Genomic DNA, 21912 nt, shown 5'->3' on the forward strand with positions numbered 1-21912 from the left:
TTAGCTCAAACAAACATCCCTTTCAATTGCAAAAGTGTTCAATGGCTCTTTAGTCTTCTCCATGGTTTGCTTCTTATTGATTCTATCTTTATCAAAATCTTTCCTTTATTGATTCTATCTTTATCAAAATCTTTCCTTATCAAAAGTTTAACTTGATTAAGGAAGTCTTTTAATTCCTTTAGTTGCACAAAGTAACTCATCTATAAGTATGGTATATGTTTTTGGCATAGGATGTCAACAAATGGTTTCAACTTATGAGTTTTAGGTATATGAGTCTAAGTATACAAGAAATTGACATCATTTTTTAAGACAATGAGTTTATGAGTTTTTATCCTTATATGGTACTCCACTTTCTCATTTTTACTCAATATGAAACTTAAACTTACACTTAAATTTTTCACAACTATCTCGGTGTTGAAGTTTCATCTGTTCAATATTCTTCCTTTTGAGATTATTGAATTCCTTTCGAAGCTGTAATAGCAAAATTATTTCATTAACCTGATTCTCTTATATCTTCTTCTTGTTATTTATTGTTTATTGCATACCATGCAATCTTCTTAGAAAAATATCACTTTCATTCATGTTATATATCAAATATTCTTATATACCCGATGACAATGTTCATCCATCCTTATAAAACCTTAACTTTTCTTTACTTATAATTTGCTTGATGAAAATATTAACCTAAATATTCACTAACGTATAATCAAACATTAAGATCTTAACCAAATATTGATAATATCTTATTGATAATGTGATATATGTCAATTAAGTATTCATACATTTTATAAAAAAAACTTAATATTTTTATTGGTAAAATATATTTTAAGTGTACTTCAAATTTTAATTTATAATTTATAATTAATTAAAACTCTTATAATCTTTTCTTTGTAGTTAATTTATTTTTTCATTATATTTTTTTTTGTTTTCCAATAGTTGTTGTATATATATTTTAAATTCTATATTTATTATCAATTTTGTATTATATTTTATGCAAAGACCTAAAGATGATATTTTAGGATTCATAGTGATTTTATAACAATGAGACTAAATTCTTTTAATATTAAAAAATTTTAGTATAAATAATTTTGTTATAAATTGATCTTTATTATTTAAAAACTCAACATGTTTATATAAACCACCCTTCTTGAATATCTAATTAGATCATTAGAGTGATCCTCTTGACAAACTCTATCCATCTAAGCGATTAGTTTCTTAATTTGAGTGAATAGATTTTCTACTCTTTTCCTTATCAGGTTGTTCTTTTCTTTGCATGTGAGTTTTTCTTGTTTGGACGTAACTACAAAGTCTTCTATATGAGTCTTTGATGATCAATGATCATAATGATGTGGTATGATTATCCTTGTGATGCATCTATGTGTATATAGAGCATTATGCGGAGTTGACAACGTTGTAGTATCTAAAGCGGTTAGAACTGTTTTACTAGGTAAGGGGAGCTAATTTTTGATCTTATACACTTGTTTTCAACATATTTTTGTTTATAATATGAATTGGTACTGTTATGATTCAATCGACATGCTCGATAGCTTGTAGATGATTGAATTTAGTGTTTTAACTCAATTGTATGTTCATAAATGATTTAAAAGTTATGAGATGTCTATAACATGCATGGTTGAATATGGATTGAGGATGTAATTAGTATAATTTCACAATTTGGAGTTGGATTGAGTTGTTGAACATCAATTTGGTGTGTTTATGACTTGTATCAAATATGGAAATTCGTTATTGTATAGATGAAATTGTCATATTACATTTTTTTTTCATTTTTTGCATTATGCAGACTAGGTGGGTGAGGATGAGAATTGTTGGACGACGCTAGAGTGAGAAGCTCAAAGACTTGCTGGTCGTTGGGCATCATTTACCGCAACTAAGCAAAATATTTAAATGAAATACTAGGAGCTCTAAAGGTGCTCTCATTGGGGCCATACAAGGTTTGTTGGGTGATTAAATGTGAATTTTGTTCCAGTGCTAGAGTCACTAGGCAATACATCCAGTCATTGAGCGAAAGGTTATGCTAAGATTGCTCGCTAAGCGAATGTGTCTTCTCGTTGAGTGAGAATGCAAGTTATATTTTGGTTATGATTTTTTTATGAAAATCCTTAAGTTTATGATACAATTTTAATGATGCTATAAGTTAATAATGTAAGTGCTTGTGTCTTTTATCTGTTTGAGGTTAATGTGCACTAATTCCAAGGTGGAATAAACATGTGTTTCTTTGGGGCTATTCATTGAAGTAGAGATACAAAATGTTGACACTCTATTAATCATTCAAACTCACATGGAAGAGAATGGATTAGGTAATGAGAGTAGCAAGAATTTCTTGTCTGAAAACAATTTGGAGTTCTTAGGACAGGATAAAAGACTAACCTTTTGTGTGTGAAAGGGTGAAAACCTTTGATAGTGACTATGCAAAACAGTGTTAACCACTACAAGTGCAAGATTTTGAAAAAGTTTGACATCAATACATTTTATCCTAATAATTAAGTCTAGCTAAATGAAAATGTAAGTGTAAATATATCTTTTGAAGATGATGGACCCGTTGTTTCATAGGCTAGATATAGTAAAGTTTTTCTCATGTATAATTTTGGATAATAAAGATATTATAATATCATAGTAAGATTTGGAAATATATGTAATAATATATTTTAAATTTTAAATTGTAAATTATATTGAATATTAATTATGAAATGTCTTAATATAGTAATTTTTAACAATATGTGATGTTACAGATACTTTTATTCATATTTAAAATAAAATAGATATTAACATATTTAAAAAAAAAATGTAAATAGTAAATAAAAAATACTGTATAAAAATACCTATTGTAATATGAAAAATTAAAAAAAAAATCATTTTCTGTCAACATTAATTTTGAAAAATTTAGTTTATATTTGATTTAAATTGCGCAAAAGAAAAAGAAAATAATGATCATATTTATATATTACATGTAACATTAATATACACTACTTCTAAAAATATAAAGATATATTTTTGTGACTTAAAAAATATAATTCTTCATTAAGACCGTATAAACTAAATGATTTTCAATAATTAAAAAATTATAATATGAAAATAAATTAAAAATATCTAAATAAATTACAATTATTTTTAATAAAAAACATTAAAAAGAAATTATTGAATAAAAAAATACTATATAAAATTACTTACTTGAATTACATATACAAGAAAATATAATTACTTTAATTTAAAAAATATAATTTTAGTGTTTTATATTTTAATATGAAATTAAAATTTATAGTTTGATACTCTTGATTTTCAAACTTTAGAAATAAATTAATATAATATTTTTAATTCAATTACATTAAATTTTTTTAACTATCAAACTCGTTTTATATTAAACGTGATAAACAATTTAAATTTATGTTTTATATGTTAAATAATTTTAATATAATAAAATTAAAAACACTATATCAATTTATTTTTTAAAATTTAAAAACCAAAATATATTAAAATAATTCTCATATAAAATTAAAGGACTAAATATTATTTAATCCAGAAACAAGTTAGAACTCCATTGAAATTTAAATCAGACAAACATGTCTATAATGGCAAAGAAGGAAATAATATTAATAAAAATGAAAAATATATTTACATGAAAGTATATATATATATATATATATATATATATATATATATATATATATATATATATATATATATTTTGTAACATCCCAATATATAATGTAAATTATAATAAAGAGAATCAACATGCATGATAAAGTAGTACAGTTATCCATCTAAACTATAAAATGATCTCTTTACCGTCATCCAAAAACAACTATAAATTTAAAACTTTATATACAGCCTGAAAGCTATGCCAAAACTATACACAAGTCTATAAAGAACAAAAACCACTACTCAGCAGCAGCATCACCTCCATCCAATCCAATGCTTGTTCCAAGGAAACATCTTCTTCCGTTGCTCACATCCAAAGGATGGTCATCGCAGAAGAAGAACAGCAGAACATACAAAACATAAGCACACAACAGGGTAAGCTAGTTTAAACAAAGACTAATCATACCACAATCAATAAAATTCATACAAGTATATTATACCTTTACATCACTTAAACCCTTCACACATAACACACACTGACTCTGACTGTCCAAACTTAGAATGATTGTTGAGCTATGGCGGGTCATGCACTCGTGGTGGCTTCTACTGCTTTGCAAAGCCATTGCCAATGGGTTTCACCCTATCACACTCACGAGGTTAGTCCGTTATCACTTACCTTGGGCCATACTGGAAGCACCAAAGACTAGGACTTCCTGTTACTCCTCACGACATGGATCAATCCTCTCTACTTGAGAATGAAAGACCATTGGAGTTTCAGGATAACCCCCAAGACTGAACTCCTGCATCCATTCTAAACTTACTTGAATCTCAACTAGAGATTCCACTTTGAATCACAACATAGGGCACCACCATGTCTCCTCTCCTGAGGATCATGGAATTACGTCCATAAACCACACTTGAACTTTACCATTTTGATTACAACATACCACAATCACCACAGATATTACATGATACAACTTCAACTTACTCCATACAACACTTATTGATATATATCAAACAACATAAGAACACACAGGACTTGAACTAGAACGTACCTCTCGCACAGCGCACACCTTCGCATAGCGAGACCACAAGCTTCTCGCACAACGACCTAACTCGCCTTGCGAAAACCATAGACAGAGACCAACTACTCTGAATCTCTCGTATAGCGACTAAACTGGCTATGTGAATAAAATTGTAAAATGCAACAGACCCCAACCCCTCGCATAGCGACCCAATTCGCTACGCAAGTACCTCATCTAGAGACTTGACCCCCCAACCACTCGCAGAGCAAGACCCACTCGCTAATCGAATAAAATGAATAATAGTTCCAGACCCCAACCAGTCGCATAGCGATTAAACTCGCTATGTGGTTTGGCAAACAGAGAGCAACCCTCTCAAATCACTCGCATAGCGCATCCATCCGCTATGCGGGTACATTGGCAGAGAGCACCTCGCCAAGGGAACTCACTTTGCGAATCCATTCGCACCGCGAGTCTGCATAATCTGCAGAACGAAATTCTGCAGAATTACACAACTCAACTACTCCTTACCAATTCTACTCAACTTGGCCAACTTCTAACATTCCTAATTCGATGTATATACTAAATTAAACTTGACTAAAGGATTCTAAACATTCCTAACACCAATCTAAAGTGTTTATGCACCAATCTCTACTCTAAAACCTCCAATTCATCAACTTATAGACCCAAAATCAAATCTACCACTTGGAACCTATTTTTGACCATTGTGATGACTCAAACCAGTCCTATATGACTTATCTACACTATCCCAGCAGTCACCAACAACCCTTGCCCACTAATTCTCAAATTCACTACCTCACTTCCTCTAAAATACACTAAACCAGTCCAAACAGAGACCAACTACTCTGAATCTCTCGTATAGCAACTAAACTGGCTATGCGAATAAAATTGTAAAATGCAACAGACCCCAACCCCTCGCATAGCGACCCAATTCGCTACGCAAGTACCTCATCTAGAGACTTGACCCCCCAACCACTCGCAGAGCAAGACCCATTCGCTAATCGAATAAAATGAATAATAGTTCCAGACCCCAATCAGTCGCATAGCGCATCCATTCGCTATGCGGGTACATTGGCAGAGAGCACCTCGCCAAGGGAACTCGCTTTGCGAATCCATTCGCACCGCGAGTCTGCATAATCTGCAGAACGAAATTCTGCATAATTACACAACTCAACTACTCCTTACCAATTCTACTCAACTTGGCCAACTTCTAACATTCCTAATTCGATGTATATACTAAATTAAACTTGACTAAAGGATTCTAAACATTCCTAACACCAATCTAAAGTGTTTATGCACCAATCTCTACTCTAAAACCTCCAATTCATCAACTTATAGACCCAAAATCAAATCTACCACTTGGAACCTATTTTTGACCATTGTGATGACTCAAACTAGTCCTATATGACCTATCTACACTATCCCAGCAGTCACCAACAACCCTTGCCCACTAATTCTCAAATTCACTACCTCACTTCCTCTAAAATACACTAAACCAGTCCAAATCACTTTACTCTTTACTTCCTCATCACCACAACAGATCTCATACAACAACACATCTCAAATTTACACAATCACAGCACATAGATTCATCCAAACCAGTTCATCAACAACATCTCACAGTTTCATAGTATCATCCTTTCAACACATTCCATACACATTACTCTAGAACTACCAATTTCTTCTCAAACAGTCAAATACCATCAAATTCAACACATATACAGCTCATACAACAAATCAATACAGTGGCTAGCTCCCCTTACCTCAGAGATACACAGTCCCAATCACTGAAATGTTCTAGCAGTACCTTGCACAGCAAGGAATTTCAACAAAAACCTACAACTCACCAAAGGGTGATAGAGAACCACACTTAGAACTTAAATTGAGCTAGAAATGGAAGGGATAACTACTAATCACATGCAACCAGAATCGTTGCATGCTCACAGTTCAGCAAAGAACGGACAAAAAAAGGGAGACGACTTACCAGCTGAAGAAGAACGAGAAATTGATCGGTCCAAACTCAAGCCCTCAACGCCAGGATCGCCTAGGCACTTCCTGATCGTTGAACAAATAACTCAGCAAGAAGAAATTTTAGAGAGAACTCAGAGAACTTTGAGGAATAAAATTCTAGAGAGATGAAGTGTTCTTAGAATAATGAGAAGTGTTTATAAAATTTAGTTTTATATTATCAGATTATTTTAAAGTAAAATAATCGATCTCATTATTCTAATACACCAATCTGCTCTATAAGACTCTATTTTTCAGGTTTATATATATATATATATATATATATATATATATATATATATATATATATATATATATATATATATAAAAGTGTGAAAAATAATAATAAATTTTCCTGCAAATTAAAGTCTCTAGTCATTAAAAGTATTTTCTAACATATCCTTTAGTTAAAATCACATCCAAAATACTTGTATAAAAACATATTTACAAATAAACTTCAAATATATATTAATTTGTTTTTTCAGTTTTTTAAAATTAAATTAAACACAGTTCTATTGTAACGTTAGAAGTCTCTTTGCCGCCTTTATCCACTTTCAGTTTAATTTCAAATTAGCGAGAGCAGAGATCAGAGAAAAACCCCTTTCTTCTCCATTCTCCCTCTCTTTCCATGGCTCCTCACTTCGTCTTCCCTCGCACGCTGGAAGACCTGGAACAAGAAGGGCTCGAAGACGATAACAGTCTCCGCGTTCAGAACCCTGTCGATGTGGCTTCCTTCGTCTCCTCCAAACTCGAAGAGTTCGTCAAAGGTAAACCAATCTCACTCTTCCAACTCTTCTCCATCATTCTCAAATTTCAGCGTTTTCTTTCAGGTGTGTCGTTTGATCTCTCGGACAGGGAGATTCTGTGCATCGAGGAGCAGGACGTGTTCGACCGCGTCTACTCCTTGGTTCGCGCCTTCCCCATTCTTTCTCCTTCCTCCAAGCTCAGCCTCCTCGAAACTCTCCGCTCCAACCTCGCCGTCCTCCTCCCCAACGTCGATTCCCTCTCCAGAGCTTCCAACGACCACGTCCCCATGGCCTCGCACCGCAATGCTTTCAAAATATACTCCTTCTTCCTCCTCTCCATTCTTCTCGCTCTACACTCCAACACCTCCAAGGTTCGTTCCCTCTAATGTTTCAGATGCTCGATTTCGTTTCGCAGCAAGACGGACTAATGAATTATTGTTCCTTATCGGAAATTCCTCAATCGCGGAAATGACTCTTAGATTTAGAGTAAATTACGTCCGTCTCTCCTTCAGATGTAGGGTTTTCAAACAATTAAGGGGCTAATTGATGTATGTTTGAGAAGTCTTGAGGTGTTGTCTTTAAACAGCTAAGGGAGTTAGGGTAAGAATGGAAAACAGATGGAAATTGCATGCGAACTGAGAAAAACAGGGATGTCACTATAATTTACTCTTGAATATATATTTCATGGCTCAAAGTATGTATCCTTTAGGGACAACCTTGTATGTGTGTGTGTATGAAGGATTAGGGTGTGTTTTCGTAAATACTTGTAGAAGAGAAAAATAAGACTAAAATGAAATAAATTTTTTATAAACTAAAATTGGTCAATTTACAAGTTTAAAAATAAAGATGAGAGACTATATGATAGTTTTTCCAAGCATACCCTTGTTTGATTTTTTCCCAATTGTGCTGTATTGTTGTATCTGGTTTCAGGTTGTCGCTCCAAGTGCTAGGAAGAAACAAGCTGTGAATTCATGGAATTGGGAGGCACAGAGAGCTCGGATACTCAACCTCATTGCCAATTCGTTGGAGATAAACCTTGAATTGATTTTCAGTTCGCCGGACCTGGATGAAAACTACTTGTCTTTTATTACAAAGTGAGTAGTTTGTGTGTTTTTTCTCATTTTGTTAACCGTTGGGAATGCACAACCACTTGCTCTCTGGCAACGGGATTATCAAAGCCATCAAAATAATTTTTTAAAAGCAAGTGGGTGTATTAATATAAGCTGATCTTATTCTTAGAAGCAGTATTTTAACAAGCTTTCTGAACTGACGCTCTCTTGTTGTAGAAATGCTTTCTCTATGTTTGAGGATGCGTTGCTCTTAAAAGATTCCGATGTGAAAGAGGCCCTGTGCCGTATAATTGGAGCCTGCTCTACTAGGTATCATTACACCGCTCAGTCGTGTGCATCCATCGTGCACCTGGTTCACAAGTATGATTTTGTGGTCACGCACTTGGCTGATGCAGTTGCTGGTGCTGAGAAGAAGTATGGAGATGGAAGTCTCGCTGTGTCCCTTGTTAGGGAGATTGGAAGGACTAATCCCAAAGATTACCTGAAAGACACCGCTGGGGCTGAAAATGTGGGTCGTTTCCTGGTCGAGCTTGCTGACCGCTTGCCAAAGTTGATTTCGACTAACATTGGCATTCTTGTCCCTCACTTTGGTGGAGAGTCTTATAAGATCCGGAATGCACTCGTTGCGGTGCTGGGGAAGCTAATAGCCAAGGCATTTAAAGATGTTGATGTTGGCGAAGCAAGTTCAAAGTCCATTCGTTTGCGTACCAAGCAAGCTATGTTGGACATCTTGCTTGAGCGTTGTAGAGATGTTTCTGCCTATACCAGAAGTAGAGTTCTTCAGGTGTGGGCTGAGTTATGTGAGGAGCACTCTATTTCAATTGGCCTGTGGAATGAGGTTGCAGAAGTTGCTGCTGGAAGGTTGGAGGACAAGAGTGCAATGGTCAGAAAATCTGCTCTGAACCTGTTGATCATGATGTTGCAGCACAACCCTTTTGGTCCTCAGCTTCGAGTAGCCTCCTTTGAAGCAACCTTAGATCAGTACAAAATGAAGTTGAAAGAGCTTGAGCCTTCAGAAGGAGCAGAACCCTCCTCTGATGCTGATATTTTTAATGGTGATGGAGAAGTGGTAGAGTCAAATTGTGAAACTGTTGTGAAGGGGCAGCAACAAGACAGTTTAACTGATAGTTGCTTGTCCCAGTCGGAAGATGCAATCGCTTTGCAGAACAGTAGTGTGCCGGATGTTGGGAACTTGGAACAGACTAGGGCATTGATTGCATCTCTTGAGGCTGGATTGCGGTTCTCTAAATGCATAGGAGCCACAATGCCAACCCTTGTCCAATTGATGGCTTCATCTTCTGCCACTGACGTTGAGAACACAATTCTCTTATTGATGAGATGTAAGCAGTTTCAGATTGACAGCTCCGAGGAATGTCTCCGAAAGATGTTACCACTTGTAAGTCCTTGCTTCTTTTATTGTGCAATGTTGTGTCGCAATCACAGTCTCGTTGTGGTTGTTGAAATAAGGGGGAAAATCATAGGCAAATGCGATTGCAACTGCGGTTGCAGATCACAATCTCAAATATTGTGAAATAAGGATAGTTTTATTACTTTATTTCTTCAATGTGTTATGAGCCATGTACTTTTTTTATTGTATGAAACCCTTGATTTTTACAAAATTAATTCTTTATTTCTGTCATATGCTCTATTTGTAGATATTTTCTCAGGATAAAGCCATCTATGAAGCAGTGGAGAGCGCTTTCCATACAATATACATCAGGAAAAGTCCAACCGAGACTGCCAATAACCTTTTGAGTCTTGCCACTGATTCCAATATAGGAGATCTAGCAGCCCTTGAGTGCATCGTTGGCGCCCTAGTATCTAAGGGTGATATATCTTCCAGCACGGTATGTTTTCCTGTACCTTCTTGAGTAGTATGTTTGCTACATAAACTATTTGAATGCCTCCAGATTAGACTCCAGAACTATGTATTATTCCCCAAATATGGAATGAAGGCTTTCTTTTTCAGTTCATATATGTGTTCACAAATTTAAACATAATTTGGGACGATAATGAGTTTGACTTCATTTCAATGTTTGCATATTATTTGAAGATAACCACTGCTCTTAAATAAGTATAAATAAGTTTTGAAGTCGCAAGTAGGAGTGTATTGTAGTTTCTTTCTATTTCTCCCACCGGCAGGAATTATTGTTGCCTGTATACCAAATTTGGTTCTCACTATTGATTTGATTTCTTCATCTCGTCATTGCTACTATAGATATCGGCATTATGGGATTTCTTTTGCTTCAATATTGGTGGAACCACGGCCGAGCAGAGCCGTAGTGCTTTATCAGTCCTCTGCATGGTTGCACAGACGTCACCTGGTGTGCTTGGCTTACACTTACAGGACATAATAGATATTGGGTTCGGTCGTTGGTCCAAAGTTGATCCTTTGCTAGCAAGGACAGCTTGTCTTGCTATCCAAAGACTGTCTGAAGAGGACAAGAAAAAACTGTTGGCTAGTAGTAGTGTTCGAATATTTGGTATACTAGAAAGTTTAATAACTGGTTTTTGGCTTCCGGCAAATATTTGGTTTGCTGCTGCTGACAAAGCCATAGCTGCCATCTATGCCATTCACCCTACCCCAGAAACCATAGCTGTTGATATGATAAAAAAATCTCTCAGTTCTGTCTGTAATGATGGTGGTGTTAATGAGCAGAGTGATGTTGACACAGTTAGTGGCAGTGTGCCTCTCACAGTTGAAGTAGCAAAACTTAGCAGATGTTTATTTATAGTAAGTCATATTGCCATGAATCAACTGGTATATATAGAGTCCTGTGCCCGTAAAATTCAGAAGCAGAAACTTGCTAAAGAGAAAAAGGACAGTGAGAATCAGAACCTAGACTGTAATGACACAGTGTCAGCTGCTACACAGAAGGTGCAATCAATGTTTCTATCATACTTTCATGCCGTCCTTGATTGCTTCAACTATCAGTCATCAACTCATTTAAGTCTGGCTTGTTAATCTATTGCAGGATAATGATATAAATACAGAGTTAGGATTTACTGCCTCTGAGGATGCAGCACTTGATGCTTTGTTTGAAAAAGCAGAGAAAGAAATAATATCTAGTGGTTCAAATGAAAAGAATTTGATTGGTGTCTGTGCAACATTTTTGTCAAAGCTTTGTAGAAATTTTGGACTAATGCAGAAGGTGATTGCCTTAAGCTGTCTTTACATTTTCTAGTCATTATTTGGTAGCTTTTTTATATTCCACCAAATTAATGCCTATATATGGAAGCCAGCAGTTATGGTGGAAATGTGAAAATAGAATATAATTTAAAAATTATTTAATCCCGAGCCTTGAATAAAATTTTAAACATCATAAAGCAGATGCGTTGCTGACGAAACTTCCATTTATTCAGTATCCAGAATTACAGGCATCTGCAATGCTTGCTTTGTGTCGATTGATGATTATTGATGCAGATTTTTGGTGAGTCCCTTGTTAAATATTTACCTATTATCTCTCATACTTATTCCTGATTTTTTATGGAGTGAAAATAAAGTGAATTGTTTTCAGTGATGCAAATCTCCAACTCCTTTTTACGGTTGTGGAAAGCGCACATTCTGAAACTGTCCGTTCTAATTGCACAATTGCATTGGGAGATTTAGCAGTACGGTTTCCCAATCTTTTAGAACCATGGACAGAAAACATGTATTCCCGCCTAAAAGATCCCTGTATATCTGTTAGGAAGAATGCTGTATTGGTGCTTTCACATCTCATACTAAATGACATGATGAAGGTAAAAGTCACTCAAATTATTTCTTTTTTCAGTTTGTGCAGTGATTTAGATTAGACACTGATGCAATCATTTCTGGATCAGGTGAAAGGGTACATCAATGAAATGGCTGTAAGATTAGAAGATGAAGATGAGAGAATTTCAAACCTAGCTAAGCTATTTTTTATTGAACTTTCCAAGAAAGGTGTTGACTTGTATTATGATTTTGTCTTGTGTAGAAAAGTATCTACTATTATTTTCGATATTTGAATGTTTAAGGGTAGAAAGTTGTTTGATATTGTTTTCTGATTCTTCCAGGAAACAATCCAATATATAACTTACTTCCGGATATACTAAGCAAATTATCTCAGCAAAATCTGAGCAAAGATTCTTTTTGCAACATCATGCAATTTTTAATTACTTCCATAAAAAAGGTATGTGTTGTCATATGCTGAAATTGCTCTATATTTATTCTGATTGCTATGCTGACTTTGTTTTCATTAACTACTCCAGGATAGACAAATGGAAGCTCTTGTTGAAAAGCTATGCCATCGGTTTAGTGGTGTTACAGGTATATCTTCTTATTCGTTGAAATTTTTTAAATACTGAACACAACCAGTTCAGTAGTCTAATAGTTTCGCAAGTTTATGCCAAAAATTATCTAAATGAGTTCTTTATAGTGTATCCCTGACCCTGAGGGTATATTTTAATAAATAGTTATTACTTTTTTGCATCCAGAACCACTTCCTTTGGTCAGCTTGAAATTCTGATTACTCTTGTAGTTTGTCTGTTCTTTTAAACGATTACCGCTTGTTTGCTTTTACGTAGTGCGTTAATGATAAAAGCCAAGTGGAAACAAACTAAGCAGCAATTCTATCTTCTCTGCAAGGGGGATGCAATTTGACGTGATGGGATATCAAAAACCCACTAACATTGTGATTATCTTATAAATATTAATACGATTCAGACTATTCTGATAAAATGTTTTCCAATTTTATTTAGGATGCGCTAAACATTTCCTGATTTCACGTTTGATTAGCCAATGAGTTAGAACATGAGTTTTTTAAACTGCTCGCCCTTTCAATTTTATTCTTAATTGTGAAGGGTTTTGAATAAATTACAAAACCAAGAGAAGTTAGTTATCTGTAGTTTATTGCCGATTGTGATCGTGACTTTATTTCTCTGCAGATGTCCGACAATGGGAATATATATCATATTGTCTCTCTCAGTTATCGTTTACGGAAAAAGGGATGAAAAAACTCATAGATTTATTTAAGTCATATGAGCATGTCTTGTCAGAGGATTCTGTTATGGATCACTTCAGGAACATACTGAACAAGGTAAATATATTTTTGCTCGTGCTGTCATGCATACTTTATGTAAGAGTGGCTAAGGCTTTTTTGATATAATTTAATTGAGATCAGGGCAAGAAGTTTGCGAAGGTTGAACTTAAAGCTTGCATTGAAGAGTTTGAGGATAAACTCAATAAGTTTCACACGGATAGAAAGGAACAGGAAGTTACTGCTCGAAATGCCCAAATTCATCAAAGGAAGATTGACAGTATGGAGGGTTTTACTGTGAATTCTGAGGATTACTTGGAGTCTAATTCTGCTTCAGGTTAACTTTTAAATTAAAAAATGTCCTAGTGCTGTACTTTCTGTTGTTTTCCTTATGACGTCATATATTTATTGATGTACATTATGTGATAGTAATGAACTCTTCAAAGCCCATGAAGGCTCATTGTCAAATCTTGTCCTATTCCTACGCTGACATGATCAATCTTTACAGAATGAGGGTATGGAATGATGTATTAATAATATATTGCAAATGTCAATCCACTGACAAGTCGGCTAAAAGGATGAACATTTAAGCATTACTACGCCAAATGATTTTACTAGATAAACAATTGTCTGCTCTGGAAAAATTATGTTGTTTAAAAATTAACGTAGCTTCTTGGTTTGCATGAACTTCTCGTGAATGTTATGAGTATGATTTTTTTAATCGTGATTTTTTGTGCCAGATGAAACGGAAGGTGAAGTAATTGATGGTCGGGCGGAAGAGGCGACGTTGCCATCAAATGGGAAATCAGAATCTAAACATGTGCCAGAAGATCATTCTGGTGCTTCGAGTGAGTTGACAGAGTCGGATCAAGGGGATATTGAAATCCAATCTTCCCAGGTTAAGACGAGAGGTTAGTTTAAAAACAGCTTTTGCTAATCAGCTTGATTCTATTGTTATTGTTACAATTAACAAGAGGTTGCTGATTATAGGGGTTTGTCGGTCCAAAACTAGTAAAAGCAGTGTTAAAGATGAAAAAGGTGATGATATCTCTGTCACCAGAAGGAATACTCGGTCAAGGAGGTATATCTTATGCTTCTCTAGCTTGTATAACTTGAATTAAGTAAGAAAACAAAGAATTATTTTGTTGATATCAATCACATCAATTATATTTTTATCATCCCTGTTTAACCAAATCCTTTAAAAAAGGAAATAAAGATTTGCTGAAATGAATAGAAAAGTTCTATGGATATTTTTTTTCCTAATTACAATGGAATATTGGAAATATTTTTATCGTAATAACATGCTATTTACAACAATATATTTTTGTGATAAGATAACTGCTAGCATTTCTGATCTTGCATGTTGTTCATGTCCTGTAAATGGATTGAATTGGTTATTGACTCGGGACAGAGCATGAAGTGAAAATTTTGAAAACTCTACAGTTTAATGTTATGCTCATTTTTTGCTAATTTAGTTTTTAAAACCAAAAAAATGTTTGTGTGAATCCTGTTGATTATTTTTATTTAGCATAGTTATGCAAATAGATGCAGTGTTGATAGGATGTGGTGCGAATGTCACCTGTATGTTAATCGGTTGTCTTTGACCTCTATTGATCTACCTATTTATAGTAAAACTCCATAAAAGACCAGTTGAAATGTTTTTGCACGGCATCTAATTTGGTCGTTTCGCATTGTATTGTATAATTATTTACTTTAGTTGGTATGGTAAAACACATAACACTAATTGTGTTAAAATTGAATTCTAATATGAAATCTGAAACACAAATGTGACATCGACATCTAGCCTGTTTCTTCATTACTATTTCAGGCCACTTAGTCCTTTTGCTAGTATGTTGCCTTGTTGTTCCTTACTAACTTCAAGTTATTCGTTACCCATGTCTCTCCTTTTCCTCTATTCATAAAGAACTGGCAGTTACATATTTCATTCAAATCCATTCCGATTTTAGTTTTTCAATCGAGAGTTGCAGTTACTAACATCCATGATTTCTCAAGACAATGGACATCGATTTTTTTGCTTCCCTTATATACATATTAACAAAACATTCAGGAGGCACCGACATGTGATTGGATTGAGTAGCTCAGGTTCGGTTTCCTTAAGTAAGATTTCAGTAAATATGTGAATGATAAACGTCGTTGAGAGAGGACTCTTGTAAAGATGTTATAAATTGCACCAATGTCAATATTAGTGACAAAAACACTTCCGAGGCAAGCAACAAACCAGAAAAGTCGTTTTTCCTGAAAAGCCTTGGTAAAGATTGCATATTAGTGTTTTTTCACGATTTGCATAAGTGAGTCAAAGATGGTAACCTATTTGTTGACATTGATACCCATCAAATTTGAAGACCATTTTATAAGTTTTTCAAACTCGTCACCGCTGGCATAATTTTAGTGACTTTACTTCTTTATCTTCGTCATCTAATATAACCTTATTTCACGAGTTCAGCACATCTATAGATTTTGTTGGGAAACAGCGGTACTTGTTCCCTCCTCTGTGAACCCCAAAATGGACACTATGCGGAAGCGTAAATAATAAAAGCGTAGGGAAAGAGAAAATTAACACTGGAAATTTTAACGTGGAAAATCCTCTCGGAAAAAACCACGGGACCTAGTCCAGAAAATTATCTCCACTATGAAAGTAGGATTACAGTGTTTTCTCTCACTCTCTGAGGATCTCTCAATAAATATCTCACCCTCTCAGATGGTATACAAAACTCTCACTTTCCACTCACACTCACTATAACAGACTCTCTCTGTATAAATCTCTCACAACCATCTCTATTTTCTTCTTCCCCGTGGCTTTTCTTCTTCACGGTAGGTATTCTTCTTACTGGTTGTGTTGGTTTTTGCCTTACAACCACTTCTCCTTTTATAATTGAGTTTGTACACAAACAAACAAAAAACAAAAGGCTAGAAACATGGAACCATGTTTCCATGAAGTGGGAAAACATTGACCCTAGATTTAGGGTGTGGGTCCCATTCTTTGTTTTATTCCAACAAAACTCCCCCATAAAACAAAAATGGGTCTTCCATCCCTTCTTGACTTAATTTGAAGGTACCAAGATACCACCACCTTGGCAACAGTCTTCAACCTTCTTGGTTGGTATTGACTTAGTCATCATGTCAGACCAATTCAAGTCTGTATGGATTTTCTCTATCTTCAATTTCTTCTCATCCAGCGCTTCTCGTATCCAATGATACCGCACGTCGATGTGCTTCGAGCGTGAATGGAACATGGAGTTCTTGGTCAGATGAATGGTACTTTGATTATCACAATTCACCACATAATCATCTTGATCATGTCCTAATTCACTTAGGAAATTCTTCATCCATAGCATCTCTTTAGAGGCTTCAGTCATCGCTACATACTCTGCTTCAGCAGTTGACAATGTCACACATTTCTGTAGTTTTGACTGCCAAGAAACAACTCCCCCTGCAAAAGTAATCAGATAACCTGATGTTGACTTCCTTGAATCGACATCTCCAGCCATGTCAGAGTCGGAATATCCGATTAGCTTTAGATCTCCATTGCCAAAACACAAGCTTCTTTTGGCAGATCCTCTTAGATACCTTAGTATCCACTTAACAGCTTTCCAATGCTCTTTTCCTGGATTTGATAGGAATCTGCTCACAACTCCTACAGCATAGCCAATATCTGGCCTTGTACAAACCATTGCATACATAAGGCTACCCACGGCAGAAGAGTAGGGTACCTTGCTCATTTCTTCTTTTTCTTCTTCATTCTTTGGACATTGCGACTTGCTAAGTTTGAAATGTCCAACAATTGGAACACGAGCAGATTTGGCATTGTGCATGTTGAATCTTTTGAGAATCTTCTCAATGTAATCTTCTTGAGATACCCACAACATTCTTCTAGAACGATCTCTAGAGATTTTCATTCCAAGTATCTTCTTTACTGCACCCAAGTCTTTCATGGCAAAAGACTTGCTCAATGCCTTCTTGAGAGCAGCTATTTTAATTTTGTCCTTCCCTACAATCAACATATCATCAACATACAAGAGAAGTATGATGGACTCACCATTTTCATAATGCTTCACAAACACGCAGTGGTCTGCGGAGGTCTTCTTGAAATTATGTTGGATCATGAAGGAATCAAATTTCTTGTACCATTGTCTTGGAGCTTGCTTCAGACCATAGAGGCTTTTCTTCAGACGACATACCAAGTGTTCTTTGCCTGGTTCTTCAAAACCCTCTGGTTGCTTCATGTAAATTTCTTCCTCTAGGTCTCCATGTAAGAATGCTGTCTTGACGTCCAGTTGTTCAATCTCCAGGTCTAGTGTTGCTGCCAGACCGAGAATCGCTCTAATGGATGTCATCTTCACCACTGGAGAAAATATTTCGTCGAAGTCTATTCCTTTCTTCTGGTTGCACCCCTTCACGACAATTCGTGCTTTGTACCTTGGGCTTGGGTTGTTCTCTTTATTCTTGAGCTTGAACACCCATTTGTTCTGCAATGCTCTTCTTTCTTTTGGTAATTCTACCAAATCATAAGTCTGATTTTCCTTTAAGGATTGCATCTCCTCTTCCATGGCTTGCAACAATTTGCCTTTGTCTTTCATCTCCATTGCTTCTACAATGCTTTGAGGTTCACCTTCATCAGTAAAATTAACATATTCATCTGAAAAATACCTTCTTAACGGTTGTTTCTGCCTTGTTGATCGTCTCAATTGGGGTTCTTGCGGAGCATCCTCAATTGGTTGATCTTTTTCCGTCAGATTAGGTTGATCAGCTTCTTCAGCCATTTCATCAAGTTGTAACTCTGGTTCGGCTTGATGAGACTCTCCCCCTGAGTTGTTCATCACAATAGGGCTTTGATCACTTATCAGCTTAAGTGTTGGTTTCTCCACTTTCTTGATGTCTTGGATTGTCTGATCTTCAAAGAACACCACATCTCTGCTTCGAACAATCTTTCTGTTTGCAGGATCCCATAATCTGAAACCAAATTCATCTCTTGGAGAACCAAGGTATATGCACTCTTTCGCCTTAGCATCGAGCTTTGCTCTTTCATCTTTCGGAATGTGAACTGATGCCTTACATCCGAAGACTCTCAAGTTGCGATATGAGGCCTTTTTACCAAACCATACTTCTTCTGGTATCTTACCGTTTAATGGTCTTGATGGTGATAAGTTGATCAAGTGAGTTGTTGTTAACACGGCCTCCCCCCAGAATGACTTGGGAAGTTTTGCGTGAGACAACATGCTTCTGACCTTCTCGGCAATCGTTCTGTTGAATCTTTCAGCTACTCCATTCATCTGAGGTGTCTTGGGAGGTACTTTCTCATGTTTGATCCCATGAGTTTTGCAATAGTGCTCGAATGGACCTCTATACTCTCCACCATTATCGCTTCTCAAACATTTCAACTTTCTACCAGTTTCACGTTCAACTGAGGCGTGAAACTCCTTGAAGATTCGTAGAACTTCATCTTTTCTCTTCAATGGATAGACCCACAATTTTCTGGAGTGGTCATCAATGAAGGTAACAAAATATTGAGCACCACCAAGGGACTTTTCAGATGTTGAGCAAACATCTGAGTGTACAAGATCCAAAATTTGCTCTTTTCTTCTTCCATTTTCAGATCTACGGAAGGACACTCTACGCTGCTTACCTGCTAGGCAGTCTTCACATAATTCAAGTGGTTGTCCTTTTATACTTTGGAGATGATCAACATTCGTGAGCAACATTCGTCTCTCCTTTGTATATTTTTCCTTGCATGCAGTACAAGGAGCATTCCTTCTTGCCTCGAGCAACAATCATGCTTCCTTGGCTAAGTTTCCATTTTTCATCTCCAAACTGGTTGTTCATTCCAGCATCATCTAGCTTACCAACTGAGATAAGGTTTAGACGCATCTCTGGTACATGTCTTACCTCTTTTAGCACAAGTTTGTTTCCATTTTCTGTCGTCAAAGTCACTTCTCCTATGCCCACAATTTTGCTTGTGACATGATTTCCCATCTTCACTGTTCCAAAATCTCCTTTTTGATAGGATGAGAAGAATCCCTCATGAGGAGTAACATGGAAAGATGCTCCAGTATCTACTATCCAAGTGCAATCATCAAAAGCAATATTTAGATAGTTTACCTCAGTGATAAGGAACACATTATCATCATTTGATACCACCGCTGTTGTGGTCTTTTCCTCCAACTTCTTTTTGGGATCTACCATATCAGGGTGTACAGTTTCATTCTTTTGATCTCTCTTCAGGAATCTACATTCTGGCTTCTTGTGACCATCTTTTCCACAATAAAAGCATGTCAAACCTTTGGAACGAGACTTGAATCTTCCTCGTGACTTTTCACGTTTTCCTTTGCTTCTATTTTCACTCCTTCCTCTATTCTCAACAACATTGGTTTCTGAGTGACTACTTGATCCCCTTTCTTTCCTTTTGGATTCTTCATTCAGTAAACTGTTTGTGATGTTATCCAGACTGAGCTTTCCATCTGGTGCTGAGTTACTGAGAGTGACCACCAACGTGTCCCAGCTCTCAGGTAGAGAACTAAGGAGTAAAAGAGCCTGTAATTCATCATCAATTTTCATATCTGCTTTCATTAACTGGTTCACAATACCTTTGAAGGTGTTGAGATGCTCGATCATATTCTGGTCGTCAGAATACTCCAACTTTACGAGTCGTCTGACTAGGTGAGCTTTGTTCCTGGGAGTCTTCTTTTGAATCATTGATTCAAGCTTTGTCCATAACTCATACGCATTGGTATAAGTCGATACATGCTCAAAGAGACTTCTGTCGATGTATTTCCGAATCATAGCCACTGCTTTACGATTCAGAATCTCCCAGTCTTTTTCGGTCTTCCCTTCCGGAATTTCCAGATTTGTGATCGGCTCATACAAATCATTGCAGTATAGATGATCTTCCATCATCGGCTTCCAGTAGGAATAATTATCTGCAGTTAGCTTGAACATATCTCCTTCCATCTTGAGTTTTACAGGATTCTGACTTTTTAGAACCGGTAGCTCTGATACCACTGCTGCGAAACAGTGGTACTTGTTCCCTCCTCTGTGAACCCCAAAATGGGCACTATGCGGAAGCGTAAATAATGAAAGCGTAGGGAAAGAGAAAATTAACACTGGAAATTTTAACGTGGAAAATCCTCTCGGAAAAAACCACGGGACCTAGTCCAGAAAATTATCTCCACTATGAAAGTAGGATTACAGTGTTTTCTCTCACTCTCTGAGGATCTCTCAATAAATATCTCACCCTCTCGGATGGTATACAAAACTCTCACTTTCCACTCACACTCACTATAAGAGACTCTCTCTGTATAAATCTCTCACACAACCAACTCTATTTTCTTCTTCCCCGTGGCTTTTCTTCTTCACGGTAGGTATTCTTCTTACTGGTTGTATTGGTTTTTGCCTTACAACCACTTCTCCTTTTATAATTGAGTTTGTACACAAACAAACAAAAAACAAGAGGCTAGAAACATGGAACCATGTTTCCATGAAGTGGGAAAACATTGACCCTAGATTTAGGGTGTTGGTCCCATTCTTTGTTTTATTTCAACAGATTTATCTTAGTTCACGAGATATATAGTGAATTAATATAGCTTACCTGCACATTCTTGTTGGTCAACCATGTAGTTGAATGTATTTATGAAATTTTCCAGTTGTCTCATCTATATGATTTGGTGGAATAACCTTTTTATCAACTTAAGTGAACTCAGTGTACACGAGGCTCCTTTCATCTGCCACGAAAATGAGCTGAAGTTGCTCCGGTAATCTTAATAATTCTGGAGCTGGTGGTTTGAGTGGGCTCCTAACTTTGTCAATATTAGTAGAATAATGTACGTGTGAATAGCTTAATACACAAATAGTGCAAGTTTACTAAATTTTGAATATAACTCTAACTAAATGGCACAGTGAATCAGTTGTTTTATGGTATCGAGAGCAGAACGCTCAAATCTTGTTTATCCATTAACTTTGTCCCTGGCTGCAGGTAGAGATACTGAGGCACCTTTGGATGAGAAGATATACTTTTCAGTATTACGTGGGATTTGTAGTTATTGACAAATTGCTAACTTGATGTCAATGGAATCTGAAAGACCTACTCTGCGGCTGCCAATATATGACTGCATTTTCAAGGTTTGGATACATCATGCTTAACAGATTCTAGTAGATGCAACTATTGTTGCTATTGGCATATTTGTAGAATACCCAATAGAATGGCGTATTGTGTAATACTGTATTACGATATCAATTTAAAGTGTGGATTCTCCAGGGATTTTCTTCCTAAAATATATCATTTTAGGGAAGTGTAGTTTGTAAAACTGCAGATTTGTAACATATCAATTTATCCTAAGTCATGATGGGTTATATGCATTCCTGACCAGTTATATTATGATTAACAAAAAAAGTTCAAATTAGTAGCTACTTATTAGCTCCTTGATAAAAAAAATTATTC

At 35.9% G+C, this 21912-nt stretch overlaps 1 protein-coding gene across 1 annotated transcript; it reads left to right on the plus strand.

Annotated features, from left to right (window-relative positions):
- The first annotated feature begins 7207 nt into the window (after positions 1–7207).
- On the plus strand, positions 7208–21829 carry LOC108326358 (condensin-1 complex subunit CAP-D2). The gene is made up of 17 exons (XM_017559823.2): positions 7208–7414; positions 7478–7764; positions 8324–8487; positions 8680–9859; positions 10119–10310; positions 10682–11341; positions 11439–11615; positions 11827–11894; positions 11982–12204; positions 12286–12385; positions 12499–12614; positions 12694–12751; positions 13369–13520; positions 13605–13797; positions 14201–14371; positions 14451–14541; positions 21448–21829. Exons 1-17 carry the CDS (start codon positions 7276–7278, stop codon positions 21449–21451), a joined length of 3975 nt encoding a protein of 1324 aa, XP_017415312.1. The 5' UTR covers positions 7208–7275; the 3' UTR covers positions 21452–21829.
- The last annotated feature ends 83 nt before the right edge of the window (positions 21830–21912 follow it).

The sequence above is a fragment of the Vigna angularis genome, chromosome 3 (assembly GCF_016808095.1).
Source record: "Vigna angularis cultivar LongXiaoDou No.4 chromosome 3, ASM1680809v1, whole genome shotgun sequence".
NCBI classification, from domain to species: Eukaryota; Viridiplantae; Streptophyta; class Magnoliopsida; order Fabales; family Fabaceae; genus Vigna; species Vigna angularis.